This window comes from Alosa pseudoharengus, unplaced genomic scaffold (assembly GCF_046254945.1).
Source record: "Alosa pseudoharengus isolate Yale_2024_CS ecotype anadromous, Long Island Sound unplaced genomic scaffold, YU_APseudo_1.1 YU_APseudo_1.1_scf_8, whole genome shotgun sequence".
In the NCBI taxonomy this organism is placed as follows: Eukaryota; Metazoa; Chordata; class Actinopteri; order Clupeiformes; family Clupeidae; genus Alosa; species Alosa pseudoharengus.
This window is the reverse complement of record NW_027468870.1, coordinates 14,108,618-14,126,294: the sequence shown is the minus strand read 5'-3', so window position 1 is coordinate 14,126,294 and position 17,677 is coordinate 14,108,618. Positions and strand designations below refer to the sequence as shown.

Here is a 17,677-nt window from a genome sequence, read left to right as displayed (position 1 = left end):
TACAACTCAACAGTCTCATTCTATCCTGCAGTATGCTTAGTTGCACTCGACTCATCTATCATGTGGTACCACAAGATGCAGGGAGGGAGTGCAGGGAGGGAGTACAAGTGTGACCGTGTGTGTGTGTGACTGTGTGTGTGTGTGTGTGTGTGTGTGTGTGTGTGTGTGTGTGTGTGTGTGTGTGTGTGTGAGAGAGTGTGTGTGTGTGTGTGTAGCAGGTGCGATATTGTCTCTGGCACAAGTGTTTTTTCTTTGTATTCTCCAGAGTGAAGTGCAAGGGGGCCTGCTGTGAGTTGGGGGTGCGTGTGTCTGGGGCGGCCGGGAACATGCCTGATGCCCAGAGGAGAGGGCCCTTGGCCGTTAAGAACCCCTCCCTGGAGGAAGTGCGCCACCGTGTAGTAGGCCATGTAGATGGTGGAGTCCGACAGAGACTCAATCAGCCACTGCTCGTCCCATGGCAACCGGGTTCCTATGGCAACAGAGACAAAGGATCACAAAAAGAGGGACAGGGGTGGGGGCACTTCCCAGGGCTCTCCAGGTGATTGCTAAATCAAGCCATTTGAGGACTTTTGAAAAAAGCATAAACACAAAAACAAACAAGCGCTCTGAGCATCGATGAGCAGAGAGAAAAATAACTATTCTTCTCAATAACACCTCCTTCATTTAGTGCTTTTGCTCATTCTAATGGTTCAAACAACAAAAAAGTAAAAAAAAAAAAAGGTAAAACTAATATCATTCAGAAAAGGCTAGCATTGGCTTTTTACAGCATTGTGCCAAATCCTATTCACTATGAAGACCAGACGGTGGATGGACTAGTTGCTAAATGAGCTCATGGGCAAGACGAGATGGCCCGGGGCATGAACCCAAACATACCGAGCCCGTAGGTGCGGGAGCAGGCGTGTTCCTGGAGCCAGGCTAGTGTGGCCTCAAAGTTCTTTCGGGTCTCCTCACAGAACCTTAAATCAATGGCATGGAAACACAAGAGGTCAAAGGGTAAGCACACACTCCAACAGTCTTGGGATCATCCCAGTGCAGAAGATTTAATATTGTAACAGTGCATGTCCAAACAGAAATGCATAAACCCTGATCTGAGGCAGCATTCTAGCTAATAATAGCTTTTTTATTTGCCCCGACAATGAATCGGCAAGAAAAAAAAAGAGCAAAAAGAGCTGACTCACGTCTCCAAGGGCTTCAAACAATCCATAGCCTGCTGCTTCCACTCTGCATCACCATAATCAAGATACCTGAGACGCACAGACAAACACACACGGTCACAAAGTGGGACAACACTGGTGTCCTCACACACTACCAGCCCAAGAAACACTCCGTAGCAATGTTCAATTACAAACCTCATGAAAATGTCAGGTTTGTGTAAAATGTGCATATATCCACAGTTCTCAGGGATTAAAGTGAAAAAAAATCGTTTGACTGAACTTTTTTCAGGCCATAAGTCATACGTTGTTCATATCTACCTATAGAGATAGCACCCCTTTTGCGGTCGCGACCTATTGGTTTTTAATGTACAAAAAGATGCAAACAGCAAAGTAAAGGGAGTATTCGCCTTATTCACACGGCGGCCATTGTTTAAACCAAAACGAGGCTACAGGGTACACTTACTATATAATTAATGCCACCTACAGGTGAATGCATAGAACATAACAATCCTATGGTTTGTGTACCCTGTAGCCTCGTTTTAGCCGCCAATGGCCACCATGTGAATAAGGCGAATTGAGAGTGTTCTTGATTGAGATTGAGTTTTCCTGATGAACAAAAATATATTTTAGTACCATCCCTGACCATTGCTGATTAGCCATTGCTGTTCTTTTCTACTGCAGCAATATCGTAGAAAGGCTTTAACACACTCTTATTTAATTACTTCAGGCCAAAAGTGTTTAAAGGGGAGATTTTTTTCTTGTTAATATGCAATTCAACACCAAGTAAAATCTATAAAATCAACTTTGCAAGACTTCCCATTTCCTCATCAAATTAACGAATCAGAACATTCTAGATATTGTTCATATTTCCATTTGTTGCCTCATCCGCATTTAATGAAAACATGGTCATTTTGAGTTTTACAGACAACTCAGTTTTCCAATGAGCAGTCTCTCAGTCTGTGTGTGCTCATGCAGGTCTGCGCATTTGATAACGACAATCTGGAGACGGCGCTTTTGTCTTCAGCAACAGATTGTATAAGGTTGACAAGAGGTTGCGATATGGTGAAGGACAGGTCGTGTTGCGCTATGAAAGAACATGCGTAGCCTACTTTCTAAACGTAAAAACGGTCAGCCATAGATAAACGTAGCCTACCTCTGTCGTGGTGGCTAGTTGCACCAGGTAGGGAAGATGTCCTGAAGTGCACGAACGTTAACCTTATGGCGGCCTTCTGATTGGTGGCGTGCTAAAACGTTTTCCTATTGCATCCATAAACAATTTTCTTGCAGCGAACCGCGCAAAAGCAAACCCCTGGCACTTTAATTTCTTTACACCATGGCTTGTTAGTTCTCCTCCAACAACGCATCCATGACAGCTAGTGGCCTTGCCAAATAGACGCACACAAATCATGACTAATATGCGAGGTTCTGGTAGGCCTACTGGTTATGGTTTTGTGCTATACATTAATAATATTTTGTAGCAAAGTTTTAAGTTAACTATTTTAATTACATGATTATTTTTTGTCAACATACACTCACAACCTACTGTCGTTAAAAGTTAGGCCTAAGCAAAATAGGCTACAAGGCTGTCTGCGTCACAAACACGACTGACCCCCTTACTCGACAGTTGGCGATGGTGACAATATTATTATTATTTTATGTTAACACGCTCAGTCAAAACCTTCCGTCGCAAATTGTGAAAAACATTGTTGTCATAACAGACGGGATAATAAATTGCATACATGGGCGGATTATGAACTTTCAGGCCCCTGGGCCCAGATGTATTAAGGGCCCCCCACTCATTTTCGTATATGTGGGAGGGGGGGTTTGGGGGTCCTCCCCCAGAATTTTTTTTATTTGTTTGATGTGATTTCCTGTATTCTGGTGCATTTTGGGGATGGCCAATACTAAATTCAATCAGATTCATAGCCTACATCCTACATCCTGATTTGTTGATATTGAGGCAATGATTCCATGCAAAGGCTTGGGCTTCAGGGCCCCCTGACCCCTTGGGCCCCTGGGCTTGGGCCCGGTAGGCCCATGCAGTAATCCATCCCTGATTGCATAGGCTACGGTTTATATTGCGTCGCTTTACACATAATGTTAGTTGCATTGATTAAAAACTGTAACAATAATAGTAGCCTACATCGGGTGGCATAGCAGGCTATCTGTTCAAGTCATAGGAGACACCCAAAATGAATGACCTCCCCTGACAAGAGTTCGCGATAGTAAGAAATTGTCTACATTGATGCACGGAAAGAACACAGCCTACGCTTCTTCTCATATCCAAAAAAGTTAAACGGATTGGCCAACCTCATCAGCTGTCTCGATTGTGTCACTATAATCCAACTTTTAGACCGTTATAGTCCTCCATACGCAGGGTAGGAATTTCACGGCGGCCACGACGGCCATGGCCGTCGTAGCCCCTTGCATTGGCCGTGAGGCCCCTTTGAAAATCAGAGGTTTACAGGCCACGGTGGCCTTGGTGCCCCCTTCTTTCAATATTCTGCTTTGCGTCCTACTAATAGCGATTTTTATTTAGCCTGTGGCCTGTCAAAATAATCTTAGCATTCACGGCGCAAATTAATTTAGTCTTTTACGCAGTGGAGAAAGTGACAGCGCAAGAAAGAAAGTGCGTCCAAATTCACCCTTTTTCAGTTGAACTACTCGCGAAGTAGCCTATTCATCACACAGACATCACAAGTATCACATGAAAGAGCTTTTTCTCAGCTTTTAAACGATGTTAGCCGATAATTGCTGTGTTGAACGGTTCGCGAGAAAAGTAAATAATATAATTCAATTTAATCATACATTCTACTGAAGGTTTTGCGTCCCATGATCTCCCTACCCATTCATCTCGGTGGAATACTTTACGAACCCTTCTTTTAACACATGACAAACCATATATCAGAATAAACAGGAGACCTTACCGAACACAAAGGCGTAAAGCAGTCCCCTGTACAGTTAGCCGTTCCAGAGTAATCCAGTTTTGAATTTGCAGTAAAGTTCGACATACATGGATGTCTCCAAATTTGGGCTTTTACATTGTTCCACATGATTTCATAACGGGCCAAATACAAAATAAATGTTACAAATATCGCCTAGATATTGGTAAATCAGAGGACAGCTGACTAAGAGTTTGTGAAAGTAGCCTTAATGATCACAAAATGCTAAGCATGCATCTAGGCTATTTGAGTTTCTTAAAGCTGAGCTGTGCTTAAATTGTTCAATACATGATTTCTACATAACAGGCCAAATATAAAACTAGATGTACCGCGTAGCGGTACAAAATATGACCGCCGCTCAGTCCTGCACATCCATTCCGCGAAAATAAATCATATTAATGAATTTGTCTCCATCTTCTACTCCATCCCCCACTCTTGAAACTTTTGTGTATGCTTGTTTGGAATGTGTGTTTGCACACATTCCGCACACAAAGTAGCCTACTGGCGCTGCAAAGGTGAATAGATTTGTTTCTGGGCCAAAAAATCTGTAACATTGTTATAAAACCTTTAAAATCTCTAAACAATCACAAGTAGGGCAGTTCATCATAGTCCATCCATTGCAACTGGACTGATGAAAGGTACACCTGTAGGCTACATTGTATTTGGGAAAAGCAGAAGGTAGCAGCATAATGTATTTATTTATTTATTATTAAACTAAAACAATCCCTGTCAGTTCCATGCAGTTTTCAACGGCTATCAAGAAGAGAGGTCATGTCATGGATTTTTGTGAATGTTTCTTCTTCTACATATGCATAGGTTTAGTCATCTAGTTCAAATTATATTCAGCTTTATTGTCAATGCACAAATTAAATACCAGTAGTCTAAAACAAAATGCCGTTTTACCCAGTGGTGCAAATAACTGACATGTCCAAAAGGGCCTTCATGAAATGCGTTGCGAGACTGTTCATACACATTTTAACGGGCAAAGTTGAAGAGCTACTCTCCGTTATTGTTTGTGCAAATAATATGCTGATTCATGTTCCCTTGCATTTTGCAACCATGAGGTCCATGGTTAAGCTCAATCTTTTGACGCAATCTTTTGATTTTCACCCAGCCTAGTCCATGGTAGGCGCCCGATAGAAATATTGTTTAATTTTGCGATTGAGATATCCACGCACTGGCGCCCCCCCTGCGACGTGTTCGCCCCCCGGTTTTAGAGCTATTCTAAATGCAAAAATGCATAGACATTGCATGACAAAACCGTGACTGTTAACAAACTATAAGCTATATAAGGTAGGCCCTATGCTAGGCCTATTACACAACACAAATTGTCACCAGGCTATGCTGGCGACCCAAATAAAATATCCGTTGGAACCAATGGCTTACACCTTACAGTATCAAGCTGCCACCTCTTGGCGAAAAGTTAATAGTTTTGCATATCAGTAGTAATACATTTCACGTAGCTGTGAATCACGGAAAGGGCGAATGAAGTGGACACTTCTAAATGGAACCCAACCCACTGTACAGTAACTCAAGGTCTGTGGCTAAAGCAGCCATAATGAAAGCGTTGTCATTGTTTGGATACTTCACACACACGTGTTTTTTAATCGCATAGACTACAACTACCAAGCTGGAATCAAAGCACATCGACTCCCCTCTCACACCCTAAACACGCACTTCGAACAAACAAAAAGCGCCTCAGTCTCACGGAATAGCCATAGGCAAAACTGTATCTGACCGGTGTAACGTTGGTATTAAATCATCCATCGCAAAGAATGATTTTTGTAGCACGTGCAACAAATATGTGTAGGTACAGCCCTGCCCTGAATACATCTCAACGTGCGCTCTAAAACATCTGGTTTAAATGGAGATGTAGATCATCACGGGATCATAGACAGGTTATCTTTCAGGTAGCCTAGGCCTATATATTTTCCATTAAAAAACCATCACGTAGCGAACGTGTTGTGGCTAACTCACTTAGCTCCTGTTAGTAGCCTAGGTTATGGTCATAAGCAAATGAGATGACAGTCGAAAGATACAATTAGTGCTGTTATCGATTTGCTTGGTAGCCTATAAACGCATTTATGGTTTTCTACAAATACATCAATAATCAAATTGGCCTCCATCACTCAACCATGCTAACGGTAACATTATTTTACCTACGTTCTGCTATTGATAGGATTAACGTAGCCTACCTGCAGTAAAAAACAAGCATGTCCGATAAACATTCTCAGATTTATTTCGGCTTCAAGAGGAAATGGGAATTACATTTCATGCAGAAATCATCCTACCCTTAGACGTTCTCTGCGGTAAACTACTGTAGCCTACAGTCTTGTCCTTATAGGAAGCATAGTGTCTTTCTAACCCACTTTAGATTAACTTCCAACAAAATTACGTCTCACTGCAACGATGCGCCATCTAGTGGACAAACGACTACTTATCGCCAATACTGGAAATGCAGCCATGATGATGATGATGAATATTTATTTTGGCTTTCTTTTAATCCTACTGAATTTGTAATTATGTATCAGCCGTTCTAATACCGATAGTATGTGGGTGCCTGTGTGTGTGTGTGCATGTGTATATGTGTGCACCACCATCTACAGGCCAATGAGTGTAGAGTCACTAAATGTACACATAACTTAATTTTTTAGACCCCCCCATGGATGAAATTCTACGAAACTTGGCATACCCCCAGAGAATGTCAGGTTAATCATACACATAAAATTTGGTGCAGTTCTGAACGTCTTTACTGAAGAGAGGGGCGATTAAAGCAGAATGATATTGCATTTTCATTTTTTACCGGGGGGGTGCAAATCACAAATGAGTGATTATGGGCTAAGTTGATGTGGGCCCTTGAGACCAACATACCATAAAAATTTCTTCATCCTCGGTGCCACGGTTCAGGTAGTTATTTAGGAAAAACTGCATTTTTTGGGTTTCGGGGGGCCCAGCGCGGAGGGGGAGTGGCCCCCGGGGACCAAACGAAATTTTTCCGTAAAAGTCTAGTGGGGCTACATACCCACCAAATTTCATGTGCCCCGGTGTTTCGGTGCCCCAGGTATCGTTGACCAAAATTTCAGGAAGTAGATGACGGGAAAAAAAAAAAAAAAAAAAAAAAAAAAAAAAAAAACTTTGACAATCCCTATATGACCGCTTCGCTAGCTTCGCTAGCGGCGGTCATAATAAATGTTGTTATATATAGCCTATATATCTGTAAATATTAGATGATCAGATGATTTACAGTTCTATGTAATATGTCATGTTTCATGTTTTTGTAATGTTTCATACAGTGATGCAGGTCTACTGCAGTGAATAGGCTAAATAAAACTTTGATCATTTTTATAGCCTACTACTGTAGGCTATAGTTAACTTTGGCCTTGGTGCCCTGACATGTGGCCTTTGTGCCCCCCACCAAATATGCCCAACTGAAGGCCAAATGGCCTTGCCCCCGGAATGGTGAAATTCCAAGCCTGTCCATACGTGTTCTTTTTTTAAGCAAACGCTCGAGACAAGTGTGTAGCTACAACATAAACAAAGCGAAACTCATGGCTGACATAGGCTATCTTCTTGAGCGGTCACTGATTGAGACACAGAAAGTTCTCAAGAACACTATTAGGTCTTTAAACATTTACCTAATATTTGTAGTTGCCTTAAAAAAGGAAAAGGAAAAGGAAAAGCAAAGGTGGCAGTCCACCCCCCCCCTCCTATTTTTTTTCTCATCGGATCTGCATCGATACCAAATATGACATTTCTAAAATCAAACTGACGGAAATCCGTCCTACGACGGAGAACTTTAATCCTTGCAGTTCTCTGTAAAAATACATCCCCACAAACACACACAAACAACACATACACACACACACTTACCACTGGTCACAGAGTGCCACCACACATTCGTCTCCTGAGCGTGACATCACCTGCTTCTCTGGCTCCATGTAGATCAAAGCCTCACCCTATGGGAGATGAATAAAGATGAATTTACCCTACATTTTAGGTTTATTCTCAAATTCAGATTGTGTTAGGGGGACGGAATTATTAGCCAATTTCAGTTTTTCATTGGTAAACTCTCATACCTTCTCCACCATCATCTTCTGGATTGGTTTCTTCACATCCTGAACCCTCTGACCCTTGTATCCCTCCACCAGCATAATCTACATGTGAGGAAGCACACAGCATTTCCCCACCATTCCAAATAACCATGACAACAGTAAAACAGGAGACGTCCTCGTGATTGTGACTGTGCTTGTGACCAGGTCTCACCCCCTCGTAGAAGCCCTTGAGGTAGACCTTCTCCTTGGCCTCGGCCAACTTCTCCCTGTCGTTCTGACTCTGGATCTTCAACTCGTCGCAGACCACCGGCGCAGACAAGTTCCCGTACCCGGGGATGTCAATGATGGGCACCTAAGGGAGCAGGAAACAAGACTCAAACTCAAACTGTCCTTTCTGTTGTTTAAAATACTTGCACAAACAAAATCTCTCTTATTGTTTTTGACACAGGCTGCAAGACACAACTGCTTTGGTATGGAAAATAGTGGGACCAAAGAATAGCAAAGCAACTCTGCAAGGTTTTCAATGTCCACAAGTGCATTCTTACTACTACTACTACTACTACTACTACTACTACTACTACTACTACTACTACTACTACTACTACTACTACTACTACTACTACTACTACTACTACTACTACTACTACTACTACTACTACTACTACTACTACTACTACTACTACTACTACTACTACTACTACTACTACTACTACTACTACTACTACTACTACTGCAATACAGTAACAGACAGCAAAACAGAGAAACTAGCACTTTTGATTGTGGGTTTGTGAATTCTGGAAAAAAACATTCAGCCTTCAGAGATATGCCTACAGTGGAATATAAACTGGATATATATCATCTGCTTACCGGTTCGAAGGGCAGGACCATCTTGTCTTCAATTCCATACTTTTCCCTCAGTGCCTAAACAAAGACAGGGATTTGAAAATGCACTGCTTTCAGTATGATGTATACCGATTTACCAGATTTACTTGCCAACAGTTTCTGAAAGTAGAGAATGATGGTCTGGCAAGATGGTCACCTGTTTCTTTTTTATGTCCCTTAGGGCGGCAATATCATCAGGAGCATCGGATGGAACACTGGTGACAATGCCTGTGCCTGAGGTAAACAATCACACAAAGTCAAGGTCAAGGTCAGCCACACAAAATCACAGCAACCACAAAGCCATGCAGACTGTCATTTGCAGACAATGTTGAAGGTTACCATACAAATCCTTATTTACATGGATAGTCTTGAGCCCTGTGCCTCGAGATTACACTAAGCTTCTTAACACAAATGCGGAAATGCCACTGAAATTGAGCAAGAGACAAACCCGACAATTCAATTTTACTGAAAGACAAACAACACCAACGCATCAAGATGAGAAAAATATATATATCAGCGATGACTCAATGTTGAGAACATGGCATCAGACTGGTTAGTTAGCCTGAGGCCCTACAGCCATTTTTGTACTGTAAACTGGCATACTGTCCTGTACTCCCTGATGACTAATGCCCGCTTCCATTCAGCAGTGCCAGCAGGCAGAGAGGGCCTCGAGCCCTGTGGTGTGTGTGTGGTGTATGAGAATGGCGATGTAGTGGCTATGTAAGATGCTGGGTTATGGCCTATGCAGAATACACAATTTTTTTTTGTCTTTCACGATGGTCTTTTACGATTTACCATGTCAGGCGATCAGAGCACCCCAAATTCTTGCCTGCGTCTTGGTCGGTAGATTGGCCACATTACAAGATCATGTAGCCTATCTATCATAGCCTTCATCGTAGTCATAGTGTCTCAAACACAGTAGTCGTAAGAGATTCCCCAAATATTCTGACATGCTAGACTTTTGGTCACGGAGTCCTGGAACTTCGCAGACAATACATCGCGGGTCGTTGATTATGTCACATTACAAGACGGTTCCTCCTTCGGCATCGTTCTCCACTTTTCACATTCGGCACAAAGCTGGAAATTTGTCGGCTACGACAAAATTGTGGCAAAATTGGGCTGAAATCATGTAGTCTGCATAGGGCATTAGACAGCTACCCAGAGGTACACTCAGTAAACGGCAATGTGCTTTAAAAAAAGAAAAGTCCTGGAAACACCCAAAGGCTGTATGTAGAGCTTGTGCTTGCTTGCATTTGGCACCTCTATGATGTGGTGCAAGAGGGAGTGCGAGAGTGTTAATTTATGTATGTACATTATCCGAATTTACAATACATATGTAGAACTGAAGAGGGAGAGAGGACGAAAGAGGGAAATGAGGTGAGGGGGAAGTGTCTCAGTACCTTTGTCCTCTTTGATGGTGAGCATGGGCAGAGCGTAGATGACCTTGTAAGACGTGAGCGGAGCACTGAGAGAACATCCCAGAATATCCTGCACAACAACAGCAACCATGGGGTCAGGGCACATCATCTCCGATCTCAAAAACAATACCAAGCAGCCAAACAACTACCAAGTTCTCTCAAAAGAGACCATACTGCCTTTACTAACCTGACCTAGGAGCTCCATGACGACAGGCACCACTCCATTCTGTTTGGTGAAGCCCTGATACGCCATGTTTCGGGCGGACCTGCGCGTGCAGATGAACACCTCTCCACTGGCCGTCTCAAAGGCTACATACCTCATGTCTGGCCGCACCCAGCAGTTGGTCTGACCAAACATGGTCTCGGGCCGTAGGGTCGCTGCCACCAGGAAGATATTCTTGCTTTTGAGGGCACTAAATGCAAACAGGGTGAATTAATCCACAGTGCATAGGTAGTGATGTTAAATAAACTGCAAATTAACAATAATTCATAGTTATTTCCCAACAATTCAGCCAAAATATACACTATAGAATACTGCAAGTACTTGCTAACTTTGACAATAAAAGCAGAAAATCAAGTCAATCAAATCACACCTAAGTTTTGCTGGGAGAGGATCCACCAGCTTCATCTTGATCAGCGTGTACTCTTGCGGGCCCACTCCCTATGGTGGCGTGAAGATTTTAAGAAGATTTGTCGATGCACATCGTAAATGAAAATAGAAATTTCTTCAACATATCAATAACTCACCTCTCCTGTCTGTCTGTCATGGTCCATACAAGGCTGACCATCTTTGGGGGAGTAAACGGTGTATCTGTAGAATAAGACCATAAAGAATGCCAAATATGTGCAACAAGAATACATAAACATTATGTTGTTTAGATCAGAGAACAAACTAACTACCTCTTTCCAAACTTGATCTTCTTCCTCTCCTTCAAAGTCATGAAGTGCCACCTCACAAAGGAGTCATAGAAAGGATTCACGTCAGTTGTGATGAATGAACGACGCCAGTCCACCTGAAACAGACCCAACACATGAGCACATGTTAAAAGAAACATTTTGATATTGGGAGATTCAACAATAATTTCTCTAAAAACAAAGAGGACAATTGTGTCAATGTTACAAATAATAAGACACAATAAGATATAAAAATACAAAATACAAAAACATTTTAACAGTCTGCCAAATATTGAGGTACCATGCTACAAGACAAGACACATACAATCTGATTCCTGTTGCTGTTCTATAATAATGTAATGTACTCATGTAGTCAATGGCATTCAGCACAATATTGAGGCCATTTGAGTTTTTTCCTCTGTACCTTAACTCCCATTCCCTTCAGGTCCTTCACAGCGAGAGGTGGGAAGTACTCCAGCCAGTGCTCAGCATCAGCAAACTTGACAATCTCCTCATCGCACAGGCCCAGGGATTTCATGATGTCCCACTGGAACTTGGAGCTGCCTGCCTTGGCTACTGCTTTGCTCTGACACCAATACAGAAAGGGAATGTCAGCACTGGGACTAGGATGCATTTTCAAGGAGTAAGGTGTTAAATTGAGCTAAACTTTCTGCCTTATTTAAGAGTGGCTTGAGTCCTGTGAGCAAATGTACAGCACAAACCCCCACCTCAAGGTGATACTGTCCATAGTGTAATATTGAGCAGTCTTCACCTTTTTGCCTTTGGACTTGTCCTTAATTATGATTTCATCTGACACGTTGGGCTTCTCCTCTTCCTCTTCTTCCTCATCAGGAAATTGGGGTGGGTTCCCATACAGTTCCATCTCTCTCTTCAGCTTGTCTGCACAGGCCTATAAGGTAATACAACATTAGACACTAGACTAGCACAAACACACACTCTAACTATCATGTGTCAACACTAAAAAGGTATTTAAAATTGGAACAGTGACTGGTTAGAACCTGGTTTGACCTTTTTAAAGCGACATGCTTACCTTGATAGGCATCCCAGTACAGTGAAGTCCAAATGGAAAGAGGCATTGTTTTCCTTTCAGGCGCTGGTATCCAACACCAAACTGTGTCATAACAGCCAAGAGTAATTAGAAAATCTGCCAACTATGCCAGTATTCACAGTGCATTAATGCATATTACATGACTATGGATGAGATTGGACCCCACCTCACACTTAGAGAGGCAGAAAGTGTGTCCAAGATGCAATCTTCCATTCATGTACGGATACGGAAAGGTGACAAAATATTTCTTCTTCCTGGAAATAACAAACCAAGAAACAGGGTTCAATTACCACTTTTTTTATTCCATCCAATACGACTTAATTCAAACTGTTAGAAACTCACTCTTTACTCTCCCCAAGTGTGGTCGGAGCATTACTTTCAAATACTTTCTCTTTATCCCATTTTTGCTGAATCTCTTCCTCGATCTTTTTCAGGTAATCGAGTTTAGCAGTTCCTTTTCGTTCCTGCAGAAAAGAAACAAACACCGCTGATATCACTGGCATCTTATTAACGAAACTGGGCAACAACTCAAAAGTAACAATAGCTGATGCAATGCATTGGCAATGATAATAAATCATGATTTTCACAAAATATCACTCCAGGAACATTAAACAAGAATAAAGCGGTATGCAACACAGTTATTTTCTTAATTTTGAGACAGTGCTTATTGCTATTTGCGCAATAATGCTTGTAATGACAGCTGGTTGGACTTTCCAATCATACTGACAGTACTGCTGAGTGAGTTAACTAGCTTTGTCATATTCATTACGTGCTAACAGAGGTATTTAATTCAAAACTTGCAAAAAAGCTCTCAACTAAAAAACAACAATACTGCCTAAAACACTGATCTTACAAAAGAACAGCTGATCTTAAAACATCGTTAAGACACCCCATATGAGAATGGCAACAACACAGGCATGGTCCTATTGCCTTAACGTTAGCTAGCATTTGCGTCATTTTGCTAGCCGGCAGACATCTGTGTCAACGTAACTTCTGCAGGCTAAATAACTTATCTAGACCCATGTGCCTTATACAAATAAAAAGTGAACGGAAACGTTGTTATAATAGAGAGATATTGTACTCACCGTCATTTCAAGAAAACTTTCAAGAACCTAATCTAGCGAACCTGAATGAAAACCCACGCTTCCTTGGCAAGCGACTGCGTAGCTATCGCGAGATGCAACGTGTACAACTCACCAGATACTGTAGCATTGTGGGAAATCAAGTTTTCTGATGGTCCTTTCAGATAGTGGATAATATAAACTTGATTGAATAAAAGATTAATAGATTTTGGAACTAAAAGTATACGCTGATACATTATAATTCTATATATATTTTAAAGGAATATCTGTTAACTGATGCACAATAATTATTAGGATGAATGACATGTGGTTGATGTGTAATATGAAAATGGGCAGATGGGTGTAAAAAAACATATATTGCACTACCTCCAGATATATTTGTTCTAGGTATGGATATAATGATATGGATCATTATAGCTAGTGACACCTACTGTACCTTTTATTACATTTGCATTTGTTGATAATTTGCCAGCAGGCATATGGATAATTAATACCGTGTGCAAATGCAAAGACTTGGAAACATCAATCAAAGTACAGTGTTAACCACTTTTCACAACTAGTGGAAGATTTATTCACAAAAGACATTTCTGTACATGAACAAAAAAAGAACAACTTTTACAATCACCCTCACTTTGTCATTTCCACCTCTAGATTCCACCAAGCAGAATGACCAAGTATCCCATTCCAACCCCTTCCATTTCATCCTTAATATGCATATTCTGAGTCTCTGCCTCCGTCTTTCAGTCCTCCTCCTTTTCAATGTAGGACTTCTCTGCTGTCCGCGCCATCTGGCGGGCCAGGTACCTCTCCCTGGCCGAGCTGACCGTCTGCTCGTTGCTGCGTTTAGCAAACTTACTGGGCTCAGGGGCGGTGCTGGCTGCAGCCGTCTCCTCATCGGGCGTCTCTCTTTTCTTTTCCTCACTCTTCTCTTTCTCTGACGTTTTCTCTCGCTCCTTTTTGTCGTTCTGGGCTCTGTTGTCGTCATTGTTGTTGTTGTTGTTGTTGGTTCCTTCTTGTTGGTTCTCTCTCTCTCTGTTCTTGTGGCTCCCTTGTTCTCTGCTCTCACGCTCTCTCTCTTCATTTCTAGCCTTATCTCTATCTCTCTCTCTGTCTCTAGGCTCACCCCTCCCGTGTCTGTCCTCCCTCTCCTTTTCCTTTCTTCCTCTACTCCGATCATCATCTCTCTCTCGATCCCTTTCTTTCTCCCTCCTGTGCTCCTTCTCATCCCTTCTATGACTGTGCCTGTCATCCCTCTCTCTGTCTCTATCCCTCTCTCTGTCCCTCTTCCTCTCTCGGTCCCTGTCTTTGCTGTCCTCTTCTCTACTGCCTGGTGAGGGGGATCTCTGTTTCCTGTACTGCCGCTTGGAATGGCCGCTGTTGTGGGACGACTTGTTAAACTCGGTCTTCACGTCTCTGGGCTCGTCCTCGTCGGCAGAGTCAATGTCACGTGGAGGAGGAGGAGGAGATGGAGGAGGTGTAAACTCTTCTTTCACCTTTGGTTTCACATCCCTTTGAAAGAAACAGCAGATTAATATCAAGAGGACTTAAGGAAGTGCTCTTAAGCACTGTCAGTTTACTATACTAAAAGGTCCTTAAAACTAAGATAGGAGAATTTTGATAATGTCTGTGGTGAACAAGATTGCCAAGTTATAAAATATAGCAAATACACCATGCTCTAAAGTCTGCATTCTCAGTGTAACTCTGTGGCTTACCTGTGAGTAGTCCCATCAGGTATTGCTTCTTCTCCAACCTGCTGATTCAGCAGGTGTCGGTAAAACCCACTAAGGTCCTTTTGCTTTTTCACATCCAAGGCAGCTACAGTATTCAAACACAAACAAGATAGCACAGATTGGGGTCTGGTAAATCTATATGCCAATACACAAGATCACAAAGCATTACTGAGTCGCTCAAGGATGCCCCAACTAGCATGTTCCAGCCATGTCCAATCATCAAACAACATGATACTGAGGTCAAGGTAAAAATGTTTAATGTGGACATACACCTCCCATCTTCCTGTTACTACTTATCTGTGATATTTTAAACAAAGGAGTACACATTTAACATGACTCTTCATAGGGTCAAGATATGTGGAGGTATTTGATTACATCTTTAAAATAATCACATGTGTTTCTTACCTTCCATCGCCTCCTCCCTCTTCTCTCTCTCCAGTTCCTCCTCTCTTTCTTTGAGCTTTTGCCGGTAAGCAGATGTAACGTAGGCATCTTTGTCTGCAAACTTCTCCCCTTCAGCTTCCCTTTCTTTCTGGATCTTTCTCTCATCTCTACGCTCCTGTTCCTTTTTCCTCTCCTCTACTGCTCTCATTAACTGGTTTATGTACTTGGGCTGCGGGGGAATTTGTAAAAACAAATTACACACAAATGTGAGGCGCTGGATAGAAGAGATTCAAAAACAGGTTATGGCACCTTGATATTCTGATATCTATTGACACTTCATTTCAGTTACAATAATTCATATTTCTTGAGCTTCCCTGGTAATTTAACTGCAAAGTGCAATTGTTTGTTGAAATTAGGTAAAAGCATGGGGTACAGCATATAGCATAGCATGTAGGTAAAACTAACAGGAATTTTAAACTTACCTTCTTGTCTGTGCCTCCAAGGATTTTCTGATGACTCTCAAGCCTTTGTTTCTGAATATCATCATACACACTGTCATACTCGTAAACACTACTGTCCTGCTCCAGTGCTTTATGCATCTCCAGCTTGGTCTAATAACAAAATAACAAAACCATTTTGTACACTCAGTCACAACAGGTAGTTGGGGAGACTGAGGTAATAAACAAAACAGTGGCAGAAGTCACATTTGGCATTCATAAATGTTTTTCATTTAATTAACAGTCATCCTACCTGTTTCATCATCTTCTTCTTAATGGCCTCCTTCTGCAAACTCTTCCCAACTGATGTCTAAGGAAAAACATGTTTACACTGTCAGTTGACTGGTCAGTCACCCAGCAGCTACTTTGTTTCAAAGTAATCATATATAACAAGGCAAGTAAACATGGCCTACATGCTTTATTCATGTCCTGAGAACATTAACAATCTTTGATACATTACATTGGTAGACATATATTAACCATGTTTACTAGCTAACCTGAGTAATAAAGTCAACGTCGCATTACTTTCAACAGTTCATTACCTCTTCGTCAGAATCATCTCCAAACACAGATGATGCTGGGAGAGTTTTGGCTGCCTGGCTTTTTTTCTGGGATAGGATTAACCCGTATCTGAAATAGAACAGAAGGAGAGTACAAGGTTAGTTATGATTAGGTAACTATCTAGTTGATGTATTCACAACGATATCTGAGCACAGCAATGAGCAGATCATTTTTATGTTCGGTTGTTATGGCTGTGCATAACCAAAATATTGTGTGCATAACGTTACTTAGTCTATGGTGCGTACTCATGACTTTCTACTTAATAACCTATAATGCTTTTAAGTGCAGTCGTGTGGAACAGAAGGTATTGTAGTTACAACAATATTGTACAGGAAACATTAAAAACACAGTACATTGGCTGGATAGCTGGCATCTATACGAGGTAATAACTATTTATTTATTAGCCATCTGACGTAGCTAGCTAAGTTAGCTAGCAAACAAACTGTATTGCTAGTTAGCTGGCAAGAGTGGCCTATTAGCTGGCCAGATGCATAGATTATACATTTGCTTAATAATGAATTTACATTCAAAGGAATACAATTCAAAAAGTTACTTTTCTATGCATTGAATGATAGTCGAACCGAGTCGAACTCACTTTTTTACAGGAGCCGCCATGTTTCCCCGTCTTGTTTTTGTTCTTCATTTGTTCGTCTGAGAAAATCCAGTTTAGGTACATTGCCGCCACCTATTGAGCAGGAGTAGGCCCGTTTTACTTGATGAGCCCTGACAACCTGCAATACACAAATTACTAATTTGTTAAATTATTAATTTAAAAAGTCACAGTGACTTTCAGCATTTCGTGATCATTGTAGCCCATGAGGACCTGGTGTTTGGATTGTGTAGTTAATTGTTTTCTTTTACATCTAGTATGCAAAGGTATCCAGATTTTTTGTAGGCCATATGACTCAGCCCATTTCCCCCCACAAATGTCTTCCCTCTTTTTCTCTGTCCCACATGCCTTGCATAATGGTACGTACATCTATCACATGTGTCTTAAATTTGATGTGTAAAA

At 41.6% G+C, this 17,677-nt stretch overlaps 2 protein-coding genes across 2 annotated transcripts in view; both read right to left on the bottom strand.

The window, feature by feature from the left end:
• lars1b (leucyl-tRNA synthetase 1b) overlaps window positions 1-13,587 on the bottom strand; it is a 30,272-nt gene extending 16,685 nt beyond the window's left edge. The window contains exons 1-19 of the mRNA XM_076273788.1: window positions 13,497-13,587; window positions 12,754-12,875; window positions 12,578-12,665; window positions 12,394-12,474; window positions 12,115-12,252; window positions 11,767-11,928; window positions 11,349-11,461; window positions 11,196-11,259; window positions 11,042-11,109; window positions 10,636-10,861; window positions 10,431-10,518; window positions 9,188-9,264; window positions 9,016-9,069; window positions 8,360-8,500; window positions 8,173-8,250; window positions 7,967-8,052; window positions 1,179-1,244; window positions 874-956; window positions 331-469 (exon numbers count right to left, since the gene is read on the bottom strand). Coding sequence (XP_076129903.1) covers window positions 331-469; window positions 874-956; window positions 1,179-1,244; window positions 7,967-8,052; window positions 8,173-8,250; window positions 8,360-8,500; window positions 9,016-9,069; window positions 9,188-9,264; window positions 10,431-10,518; window positions 10,636-10,861; window positions 11,042-11,109; window positions 11,196-11,259; window positions 11,349-11,461; window positions 11,767-11,928; window positions 12,115-12,252; window positions 12,394-12,474; window positions 12,578-12,665; window positions 12,754-12,875; window positions 13,497-13,502 — 1,880 coding nt within the window. The 5' untranslated portion in view covers window positions 13,503-13,587. The remainder of the gene's footprint in view (window positions 1-330; window positions 470-873; window positions 957-1,178; window positions 1,245-7,966; window positions 8,053-8,172; window positions 8,251-8,359; window positions 8,501-9,015; window positions 9,070-9,187; window positions 9,265-10,430; window positions 10,519-10,635; window positions 10,862-11,041; window positions 11,110-11,195; window positions 11,260-11,348; window positions 11,462-11,766; window positions 11,929-12,114; window positions 12,253-12,393; window positions 12,475-12,577; window positions 12,666-12,753; window positions 12,876-13,496) is intronic.
• A 438-nt stretch (window positions 13,588-14,025) lies between these two features.
• nsrp1 (nuclear speckle splicing regulatory protein 1) lies at window positions 14,026-17,300 on the bottom strand. The gene is made up of 7 exons (XM_076273627.1): window positions 17,261-17,300; window positions 16,647-16,734; window positions 16,358-16,414; window positions 16,090-16,218; window positions 15,629-15,836; window positions 15,206-15,308; window positions 14,026-15,002 (listed from the first exon to the last, which is right to left on the bottom strand). Exons 1-7 carry the CDS (start codon window positions 17,278-17,280, stop codon window positions 14,234-14,236), a joined length of 1,374 nt encoding a protein of 457 aa, XP_076129742.1. The 5' UTR covers window positions 17,281-17,300; the 3' UTR covers window positions 14,026-14,233.
• Window positions 17,301-17,677: the final 377 nt, after the last annotated feature.